Source organism: Cherax quadricarinatus, chromosome 88 (genome assembly GCF_038502225.1).
Source record: "Cherax quadricarinatus isolate ZL_2023a chromosome 88, ASM3850222v1, whole genome shotgun sequence".
In the NCBI taxonomy this organism is placed as follows: Eukaryota; Metazoa; Arthropoda; class Malacostraca; order Decapoda; family Parastacidae; genus Cherax; species Cherax quadricarinatus.
The window spans coordinates 7,829,780-7,842,106 of NC_091379.1; the positions used below are offsets into that span (position 1 = coordinate 7,829,780).

Consider the following 12,327-nt stretch of genomic DNA (forward strand, 5'->3'; position numbering starts at 1 on the left):
ATGGGACCTACCTGTGACTGATGGGAGAGCATGGGACCAACCTGTGACTGATGGGAGAGCATGGGACCAACCTGTGACTGATGGGAGAGCATGGGACCTACCTGTGACTGATGGGAGAGCATGGGACCTACCTGTGACTGATGGGAGAGCATGGGACCAACCTGTGACTGATGGGAGAGCATGGGACCAACCTGTGACTGGTGGGAGAGCATGGGACCTACCTGTGACTGATGGGAGAGCATGGGACCAACCTGTGACTGATGGGAGAGCATGGGACCAACCTGTGACTGATGGGAGAGCATGGGACCAACCTGTGACTGATGGGAGAGCATGGGACCAACCTGTGACTGATGGGAGAGCATGGGACCAACCTGTGACTGATGGGAGAGCATGGGACCTACTTGTGACTGATGGGAGAGCATGGGACCTACCTGTGACTGATGGGAGAGCATGGGACCAACCTGTGACTGATGGGAGAGCATGGGACCAACCTGTGACTGATGGGAGAGCATGGGACCAACCTGTGACTGATGGGAGAGCATGGGACCTACCTGTGACTGATGGGAGAGCATGGGACCTACCTGTGACTGATGGGAGAGCATGGGACCTACCTGTGACTGATGGGAGAGCATGGGACCAACCTGTGACTGATGGGAGAGCATGGGACCTACCTGTGACTGATGGGAGAGCATGGGACCAACCTGTGACTGATGGGAGGGCATGGGACCTACCTGTGACTGATGGGAGAGCATGGGACCTACCTGTGACTGATATGAGAGCATGGGACCTACCTGTGACTGATGGGAGAGCATGGGACCTACCTGTGACTGATGGGAGAGCATGGGACCTACCTGTGACTGATGGGAGGGCATGGGACCTACCTGTGACTGATGGGAGGGCATGGGACCTACCTGTGACTAATGGGAAAGCATGGGACCTACCTGTGACTGATGGGAGAGCATGGAACCTACATGTGACTGATGGGAGAGCATGGGACCTACCTGTGACTGATGGGAGAGCATGGGACCTACCTGTGACTGATGGGAGAGCATGGGACCTACCTGTGACTGATGGGAGAGCATGGGACCTATCTGTGACTGATGGGAGAGCATGGGACCTACCTGTGACTGATGGGAGAGCATGGGACCTACCTGTGACTGATGGGAGAGCATGGGACTTACCTGGACTGATGGGAGAGCATACCTGTGACTGATGGGAGAGCATGGGACCTACCTGTGACTGATGGGAGAGCATGGGACCTACTGATGAGAGCAGAGACATGGGACCTACCTGTGACTGATAGGAGAGCATGGGACCTACCTGTGACTGATGGGAGAGCATGGGACCTACCTGTGACTGATGGGAGAGCATGAGACCAACCTGTGACTGATGGGAGGGCATGGGACCTACCTGTGACTGATGGGAGAGCATGGGACCTACCTGTGACTGATGGGAGAGCATGGGACCTACCTGTGACTGATGGGAGAGCATGGGACCTACCTGTGACTGATGGGAGAGCATGGGACCTACCTGTGACTGATTGGAGAGCGTGGGACCTACCTGTGACTGATGGGAGAGCATGGGACCTACCTGTGACTGATGGGAGAGCATGGGGCCAACCTGTGACTGATGGGAGGGCATGGGACCTACCTGTGACTGATGGGAGAGCATGGGACCTACCTGTGACTGATGGGAAAGCATGGGACCTACCTGTGACTGATGAGAGAGCATGGGACCTGTTTGTGACTGATGGGAGAGCATGGGACCTACCTGTGACTGATGGGAGAGCATGGGACTTACTTGTGACTGATGGGAGAGCATGGGACCTACCTGTGACTGATGGGAGAGCATGGGACCTGTTTGTGACTGATGGGAGAGCATGGGACCTGTTTGTGACTGATGGGAGAGCATGGGACCTACCTGTGACTGATGAGAGAGCATGGGACCTGTTTGTGACTGATGGGAGAGCATGGGACCTACCTGTGACTGATGAAAGAGCATGGGACCTGTTTGTGACTGATGGGAGAGCATGGGACCTGTTTGTGACTGATGGGAGAGCATGGGACCTACCTGTGACTGATGGGAGAGCATGGGACCAACCTGTGACTGGTGGGAGAGCATGGGACCAACCTGTGACTGATGGGAGAGCATGGGACCTACTTGCGACTGATGGGAGAGCATGGGACCTACTTGTGACTGATGGGAGAACATGGGACCTACTTGTGACTGATGGGACAGTATGGGACCTACTTGTGACTGATGGGAGAGCATGGGACCAACCTGTGACTGATGGGAGAGCATGGGACCAACCTGTGACTGATGGGAGAGCATGGGACCAACCTGTGACGGATGGGAGAGCATGGGACCAACCTGTGACTGATGGGAGAGCATGGGACCTACCTGTGACTGATGGGAGAGCATGGGACCAACCTGTGACTGATGGGAGGGCATGGGACCTACCTGTGACTGATGGGAGAGCATGGGACCTACCTGTGACTGATATGAGAGCATGGGACCTACCTGTGACTGATGGGAGAGCATGGGACCTACCTGTGACTGATGGGAGAGCATGGGACCTACCTGTGACTGATGGGAGGGCATGGGACCTACCTGTGACTGATGGGAGGGCATGGGACCTACCTGTGACTGATGGGAGAGCATGGGACCTACCTGTGACTGATGGGAGAGCATGGAACCTACCTGTGACTGATGGGAGAGCATGGGACCTATCTGTGACTGATGGGAGAGCATGGGACCTACCTGTGACTGATGGGAGAGCATGGGACCTACCTGTGACTGATGGGAGAGCATGGGACCTACCTGTGACTGATGGGAGAGCATGGGACCTACCTGTGACTGATGGGAGAGCATGGGACCAACCTGTGACTGATGGGAGAGCATGGGACCTACCTGTGACTGATGGGAGAGCATGGGACCTACCTGTGACTGATGGGAGAGCATGGGACCTACCTGTGACTGATGGGAGAGCATGGGACCTACCTGTGACTGATGGGAGAGCATGGGACCTACCTGTGACTGATGGGAGAGCATGGGACTTACCTGTGACTGATGGGAGAGCATGGGACCTACCTGTGACTGATGGGAGAGCATGGGACCTACCTGTGACTGATGGGAGAGCATGGGACCTACCTGTGACTGATGGGAGAGCATGGGACCTACCTGTGACTGATGGGAGAGCATGGGACCTACCTGTGACTGATGGGAGAGCATGAGACCAACCTGTGACTGATGGGAGGGCATGGGACCTACCTGTGACTGATGGGAGAGCATGGGACCTACCTGTGACTGATGGGAGAGCATGGGACCTACCTGTGACTGATGGGAGAGCATGGGACCTACTGTGACTGATGTGACTGTGATGGGAGAGCGAGGGACCTACCTGTGACTGATGGGAGAGCATGGGACCTACCTGTGACTGATGGGAGAGCATGGGGCCAACCTGTGACTGATGGGAGGGCATGGGACCTACCTGTGACTGATGGGAGAGCATGGGACCTACCTGTGACTGATGGGAAAGCATGGGACCTACCTGTGACTGATGGGAAAGCATGGGACCTACCTGTGACTGATGAGAGAGCATGGGACCTGTTTGTGACTGATGGGAGAGCATGGGACCTACCTGTGACTGATGGGAGAGCATGGGACTTACTTGTGACTGATGGGAGAGCATGGGACCTACCTGTGACTGATGGGAGAGCATGGGACCTGTTTGTGACTGATGGGAGAGCATGGGACCTGTTTGTGACTGATGGGAGAGCATGGGACCTACCTGTGACTGATGAAAGAGCATGGGACCTGTTTGTGACTGATGGGAGAGCATGGGACCTGTTTGTGACTGATGGGAGAGCATGGGACCTACCTGTGACTGATGGGAGAGCATGGGACTTGTGATTGATGGGAGAGCATGGGACCAACCTGTGACTGATGGGAGAGCATGGGACCAACCTGTGACTGATGGGAGAGCATGGGACCTACTTGCGACTGATGGGAGAGCATGGGACCTACTTGTGACTGATGGGAGAACATGGGACCTACTTGTGACTGATGGGACAGTATGGGACCTACTTGTGACTGATGGGAGAACATGGGACCAACCTGTGACTGATGGGAGAGCATGGGACCAACCTGTGACTGATGGGAGAGCATGGGACCAACCTGTGACTGATGGGAGAGCATGGGACCAACCTGTGACTGATGGGAGAGCATGGGACCAACCTGTGACTGATGGGAGAGCATGGGACCAACCTGTGACTGATGGGAGAGCATGGGACCAACATGTGACTGATGGGAGAGCATGGGACCTACTTGCGACTGATGGGAGAGCATGGGACCTACTTGTGACTGATGGGAGAGCATGGGACCAACCTGTGACTGATGGGAGAGCATGGGACCAACCTGTGACTGATGGGAGAGCATGGGACCTACTTGTGACTGATGGGAGATCATGGGACCTACTTGTGACTGATGGGAGAACATGGGACCTACTTGTGACTGATGGGAGAGCATGGGGCCAACCTGTGACTGATGGGAGGGCATGGGACCTACCTGTGACTGATGGGAGAGCATGGGACCAACCTGTGACTGATGGGAGAGCATGGGACCAACCTGTGACTGATGGGAGAGCATGGGACCAACCTGTGACTGATGGGAGAGCATGGGATCAACCTGTGACTGATGGGAGAGCATGGGACCAACCTGTGACTGATGGGAGAGCATGGGACCAACCTGTGACTGATGGGAGAGCATGGGACCTACTTGCGACTGATAAGAGTGTGTGTGTCCTATAATTAACTATATTGACTCTTGGGAGAGTGTGGGACCTAGTATTGATTGTAGGAAGAGTGTTATATATTAACTCAAAGGTATGGTATTGACTCTTAAGAACCTGAGACTGTTAGAACGTAACATTTCACCCCTGACTGTGACTTTGTCTTATGTGTTTCAGGTAGTCCTTGATCCATGCTAGTACCCTGCCTGTCTCCCCGGCCGGCGTCTCCAGCTTGTGCGGTAGTCTTCTGTGTGGTACTGTGTCAAGGTCTTTGTTGCAGTCTGCCCAGCCTTCTCTTAGCCTGCTTTATAATCATGTCAGTAGGACTACTATGTGCAGTCTGTCCAGCCTTTCCTTAGCCTGCTTTATAATTATGTCAGTAGGACTGCTATGTACAGTCTGCCCAGCCTTCTCTATCCTGCTTTATCTTAGTCATCATGCCAGTAGGAATACTGTGTACAATCTGCTCGGCCTTTCTATTCTGCCTTACTTGGTGTTGCCTGAGCAGGTAGTTTATTCTGCACCGCAGCTCGTCCCGTGAACAGTAGCGCAAAAGAAGACATTGCAGAGGCCACAGTGGGGTTCTACGTCAGAACCCACTGGGTATTGTTGCATTGCTAAACATATTCCAGTAATTTCGTGTATTGCAAGTCACTCTCCTACTTAATCTACATAATACAGTATGTAGATGCAGTCTCTAGAAAATTCAAGTATCTTACCATTACCATTGCAAACATTAGTCATTTACTAGGATAAAACACTATCAACTATCAGTTCATCCATCTAGCCCAGGAGTCTCCAAAATCAACTCATCGACATCTTAATGAAGTTTCAAGAGTGTTCATCGACCCGAAAACGGTTATTATATGAAGAAATAGAAAAAAACCAGGGTACGGGTGGGGTTAGAACCCATGGCCAGTGAGTCTTGAAACTCCAGGCTAATATGTAAGCCACTCGTACCGTGGTTTGTTTACAATCATATTATTACTTAAAGAGTACTACGAATAATAGTAATGGATATTTTCATAAAAAGTATAGCTTTGGGTGTTGATAATATATTGGGCCTCCAACAGTGTGAGGTAACGGAGTTCTCTCAGTACGGCAAGTACTGAGGATATCCTTCCTGATTTTGGAGAGATGACAGAGACAGTGGGGAGGGTGGAAGGTCACTTTAAGCAACGCAAAGCACGCCTCTGATCCCCTTCGATCCCCCTGGCATTGATCGACCTATTTGATAGTCCCATTGACCCTTAGGTGTCGATATTGACCCCTTTGGGGAACCCTGATCTAGACGGGTAATAATGTGCATACAATTTCAAGAGTTCAGATGTTATTAACATTGAAGTGATGGGCCATTTCCTGTGCCGTTTGTTTAAACTTTTTACTTAATGGATGTTAGGCACTAAGTGTTCCAGTGTGTGGCCCCGTGTCTGTCCACACACTTGACATTTCATGTCATCACTATCTCCATACACAGGGGTACTGCAAGATCAACATCTCCATACACAAGGGTACTGCAAGATCAACATCTCCATACACAAGGGTACTGCAAGATCAACATCTCCATACACAAGGGTACTGCAAGATCAACATCTCCATACACAAGGGTACTGCAAGATCAATATCTCCATACACAAGGGTACTGCAAGATCAATATCTCCATACACAAGGGTACTGCAAGATCAATATCTCCATACACAAGGGTACTGCAAGATCAATATCTCCATACACAAGGGTACTGCAAGATCAACATCTCCATACACAAGGGTACTGCAAGATCAACATCTCCATACACAAGGGTACTGCAAGATCAACATCTCCATACACAAGGGTACTGCAAGATCAACATCTCCATACACAAGGGTACTGCAAGATCAACATCTCCATACACAGGGGTACTGCAAGATCGTCCTTAGTGCAGCAGTGACAACATCCTAGTCTACTGGTCTTGTTATTTTCCCCATAGACATGCTTGACACATTTCATTATTATGGGCAATGGATCTGCTAGTTTCTATCTGTACTTTTCTTGTTTGCTAGTTCTTTCATTGTTTTTAAGTTGGCTTGAGAAGCAAAATTATATTCAGTATTATCTTTATTATGACAGTTTACCCAAAATTATCGACTTTATTATATTTTCAGAGGCCTATATGAGACGGAATTGACAAAATTTTAATTTAAAATATTTTTCAGCAATTTGCAAATATTTTTTTAAGCAGTGTGTGTACAGAAGAGCCCCAAAATATACAGCAACTATTTTCGATGTTCCACATTTTCGTTGAGTTATTGTTCCACCCGCCTGTGACAGTCGCCGGCGCATAAAAACTTACAAAGACAAGCGCTCATCTATTGTCCTTAGTGATGGTTGCCTCGCGCACATACTGTAGCACACCGGTGGTGACCAGGGAATAATACTTCCCATACCACTAAACAACAGAGGTGATTAACTCGCTCCATCGCCGTGGCCAGTGAACTATGGCTCAGTTTGAAGGCAACTACAACGTGGAACATGGAAAAAGAAGGTGACGAATATCTGTGTCTGGCTTTATACACAAGAATGTTTCATCTGAGGGTATTTAGAGCAAGTAATGAAGATAGAGACAAATTGTGTAGTTGTTGCTTCCATAAGCTTGAGAGCAACAACTACGACAAACAGCTCATTTTGTTATATGGAAGCCCAGTTATTAATTCTGATATTCTTGTGTGTTAAAGCACCATCAGGCTGGTTAACCATAACCCACACAGGTTCCCTGTGTGTTCCAGACTACCCAGGTCACAAATTTACGAAGATTAAGATTGTGCATGAAGAGTTTCTTGGGAGGGTTGGTGGTATTTCTGTTATCTGCCAAGGTGGAGGGTTATGCTGGTGTTTCCTAGCATGATACACTTTATATACTTCAAATATTTTTGTCTAATTGTTAATTGAATCTATCTTGATTCACTTGTCCCATGATTTTCATGTTCTAGTAATTATTTAGAGGTAACATTGTTTTGATCCAGACTTACGAAATCGCACTAACACGATAGCAAACACATCTCGGTGTGGGATTCGCCTGTTAAAAGCTTGCGTTTGTGGTAACAGAGGTGGTCCATGCTAACATCCCTATGGTATATAAAAATATACCTTGTTAGATGAGTTTTATTAGAGGCAACTTGTCCAGTGGTTAACACACTGGCCCGTGAGTTTTAGGACACACACGCACGTTGTGCGTGTGAATCGACCCTATAACCACAAATAAGTGAGTACACACACTCACCTACCTCTGTTTATACCTCACTCGGGGCCAGGAGCTAAAACTTGACCCTTGCAACTACATATAGGTGAGTATACACACAAAAGGCAAAGTGTCTTATTAACGAGGAAGAGAGAGAGAGAGAGAGAGAGAGAGAGAGAGAGAAGGGGGGGGGGGAGGCGTTTTCTAGTCTAACATTACATTCTACACCGCACACTACCCCTCATGGAAGGTTCCTTGATGTTGGTGAGGGGCTCTTGATTTAGAGAATTGGATCTGTGCTCCAGTTCCCCGAATTAAGCCTGAATGCCTTCCACATCCCCCCTCCCCTGGGCGCTGTATAATCCTACGGGTTTAGCGCTTCCCCCTTGATTATAATAATAATAATACACCGCACACTTAGTGTACACCTACATTGTACCTACACTGTACACCTACACTGTACACCTACACTGTATGCCTACACTGTATACCTACACTGTACACCTAAACTGTATACCTACACTGTACACCTTCACTGTATACCTACACTGTATACCTCCACTGTATACCTACACTATACACCTACACTATACCTACAATGTACACCTTCACTGTATATCTACACTATATGCCTACACTGTGCACCTACACTGTACACCTACACTACACCTGCACTGTACACCTACACTACACCTGCACCGTACATCTACACTGTACACCTAAACTGTACACCTACACTGTACACCTACACTGTGCACCTACACCGTATACCACAGTACACCACTGTACACTTACACCGTACACCTACACTGTACACCTACACTGTACATCTACACTGTACACCTACACTGTGCACCTACACTGTGCACCTACACTGTACACGTACACTGTACACCTACACCATACACCATAGTACACCTACATTGTACACCACCGTACACCACAGTACACCTACACTGTACACCCACACCGCACACCTCAGTACACCTAAACTGTACACCTACATACACGTTAATAAGAAAGAACAGTATAATTCTTTCTTAAGAGCACTATTGCTTGCAGGTGTGGCTTGTGTTATGGTCATGCACACCTACACTGTACACCACAGTACACCTACACTGTACACAGTACACCTACACTGTACACCTACGTACACGTTAATAACAAAGAACATTAGTATAATTCTTAAGAGCACCATTGCTTGCAGGTGTGGCTTGTGTTATGGTCATGCACACCTACACTGTACACCACAGTACACCTACACTGTACACAGTACACCTACACTGTACACCTACGTACACGTTAATAACAAAGAACATTAGTATAATTCTTAAGAGCACCATTGCTTGCAGGTGTGGCTTGTGTTATGGTCATGTGGTGCTGAAGACACACATTTCCTCAACATATTTATGCTGTGTCTGCAAGCAAGGATTCCATGTTGCTTACCTGCAAGTTGAGAAGCCTGGCTGTTGCAAGAGTAGTGTTTCACTCTCTTGGTGCAAGGAGGATCAAGCCTCCACCACTCCTTCACTTCATTGACACACACGGTTTTAACCAGTCATATAATAATATTGATAATAATAATAATAATAATAATAATAATAATAATAATTATAATTTTTGTCTTCCTCGAGGACTTTTTCTAGTTAAAGTTGAGTTTTTTCCATCTGACTCTGTATTTATGACTTTTATTCGGGTCACCGAAGCTGGATGCTGGGTGAGGCGAAACAACGTAGCAGGTGCTGTAGGAAACGTGTACTGAACAAGCTCTTCCCACGTTTCGCTCCGTGTAGAGATCAAGCCAGCTGACTAGATTGTCTTGGTAAAGCTCTGCAGAGAGAACATCTTCAGTACTTCTGATATTGTTTATATACCCACTAATACATGGTACAACTGGGCGTGGCTCTGAAAACCGTAGTAGTATTTTTGTACCCACTAATACATGGTACAACTGGGCGTGGCTCTGAAAACCGTAGTAGTATTTTTGTACCCACTAATACATGGTACAACTGGGCGTGGCTCTGAAAACCGTAGTAGTGTTTTTGTACCCACTAATACATGGTACAACTGGGCGTGGCTCTGAAAACCGTAGTAGTGTTTTTGTACCCACTAATACATGGTACAACTGGGCGTGGCTCTGAAAACCGTAGTAGTGTTTTTGTACCCACTAATACATGGTACAACTGGGCGTGGCTCTGAAAACCGTAGTAGTGTTTTTGTACCCACTAATACATGGTACAACTGCGCGTGGCTCTGAAAGCCGTAGTAGTGTTTTTGTACCCACTAATACATGGTACAACTGGGCGTGGCTCTGAAAGCCGTAGTAGTGTTTTTGTACCCACTAATATATGGTACAACTGGGCGTGGCTCTGAAAGCCGTAGTAGTGTTTTTGTACCCACTAATACATGGTACAACTGGGCGTGGCTCTGAAAGCCGTAGTAGTGTTTTTGTACCCACTAATACATGGTACAACTGGGCGTGGCTCTGAAAGCCGTATTAGTGTTTTTGTACCCACTAATACATGGTACAACTGGGCGTGGCTCTGAAAGCCGTAGTAGTGTTTTTGTACCCACTAATACATGGTACAACTGGGCGTGGCTTTGAAAGCCGTAGTAGTGTTTTTGTACCCAGTAATACATGGTACAACTGGGCGTGGCTCTGAAAGCCGTAGTAGTGTTTTTGTACCCACTAATACATGGTACAACTGGGCGTGGCTCTGAAAGCCGTAGTAGTGTTTTTGTACCCACTAATACATGGTACAACTGGGCGTGGCTCTGAAAGCCGTAGTAGTGTTTCTGTACCCACTAATACATGGTACAACTGGGCGTGGCTCTGAAAACCGTAGTAGTGTTTTTGTACCCACTAAGACATGGTACAACTGGGCGTGGCTCTGAAAGCCGTAGTAGTGTTTTTGTACCCACTAATACATGGTACAACTGGGCGTGGCTCTGAAAGCCGTAGTAGTTTTTTTGTACCCACTAATACATGGTACAACTGGGCGTGGCTCTGAAAGCCGTAGTAGTGTTTTTGTACCCACTAATACATGGTACAACTGGGCGTGGCTCTGAAAGCCGTAGTAGTGTTTTTGTACCCACTAATACATGGTACAACTGGGAGTGGCTCTGAAAACCGTAGTAGTGTTTTTGTACCCACTAATACATGGTACAACTGGGCGTGGCTCTGAAAACTGTAGTAGTGTTTTTGTACCCACTAATACATGGTACAACTGGGCGTGGCTCTGAAAACTGTAGTAGTGTTTTTGTACCCACTAATACATGGTACAACTGGGCGTGGCTCTGAAAACCGTAGTAGTGTTTTTGTACCCACTAATACATGGTACAACTGGGCGTGGCTCTGAAAACTGTAGTAGTGTTTTTGTACCCACTAATATGTGGTACAACTGGGCGTGGCTCTGAAAACTGTAGTAGTGTTTTTGTACCCACTAATATGTGGTACAACTGGGCGTGGCTCTGAAAGCCGTAGTAGTGTTTTTGTACCCACTAATACATGGTACAACTGGGCGTGGCTCTGAAAACTGTAGTAGTGTTTTTGTACCCACTAATATGTGGTACAACTGGGCGTGGCTCTGAAAGCCGTAGTAGTGTTTTTGTACCCACTAATACATGGTACAACTGGGCGTGGCTCTGGAAACCGTAGTAGTGTTTTTGTACCCACTAATACATGGTACAACTAGGTTTGGCTCTCTGGAAACCGTAGTAGTGTTTTTGTACCCACTAATACATGGTACAACTAGGTTTGGCTCTCTGGAAACCGTAGTTTACAAAGTGGAAATAGATGGATTGAGTTAGAGATAAAGTTTTGTGTTGATTCTGTAACGTATCAAATGCCAACGGAGGTGTTTTATATTGGTAAATTATTGTTAGTGTGTTTGAGAGAGATGTGGCACCGAGGGCAAGGTAGAGGAGGTCACCAGACTTGTTTATCACTGGTATTCAGTACGTGACACCTAGGGCAAGGTACAGGAGGTCACCAGACTTGTTTATCACTGGTATTCAGTACGTGACACCGAGGGCAAGGTACAGGAGGTCACCAGACTTGTTTATCACTGGTATTCAGTACGTGACACCTAGGGCAAGGTACAGGAGATCACCAGACTTGTTTATCACTGGTATTCAGTATGTGACACCGAGGGCAAGGTAGAGGAGGTCACCAGACTTGTTTATCACTGGTATTCAGTACGTGACACCGAGGGCAAGGTAGAGGAGGTCACCAGACTTGTTTATCACTGGTATTCAGTACGTGACACCTAGGGCAAGGTACAGGAGATCACCAGACTTGTTTATCACTGGTATTCAGTATGTG

The 12,327-nt window shown here is 47.9% G+C and overlaps 1 protein-coding gene across 7 annotated transcripts in view; it reads left to right on the forward strand.

Annotated features, from left to right (window-relative positions):
* Nucleotides 1–12,327, forward strand: part of Pkn (serine/threonine-protein kinase N) — a 792,491-nt gene that overhangs the window by 233,388 nt on the left and 546,776 nt on the right. Inside the window, exon 3 of one of the 7 annotated variants that reach the window (XM_070103966.1) lies at nt 4,967–5,043. The exons of the other annotated variants lie outside the window; for them this stretch is intronic. Within the exon in view, the coding sequence (XP_069960067.1) occupies nt 4,981–5,043 (63 nt within the window). The 5' untranslated portion in view covers nt 4,967–4,980. The remainder of the gene's footprint in view (nt 1–4,966; nt 5,044–12,327) is intronic. 7 annotated transcript variants of the gene reach the window in all.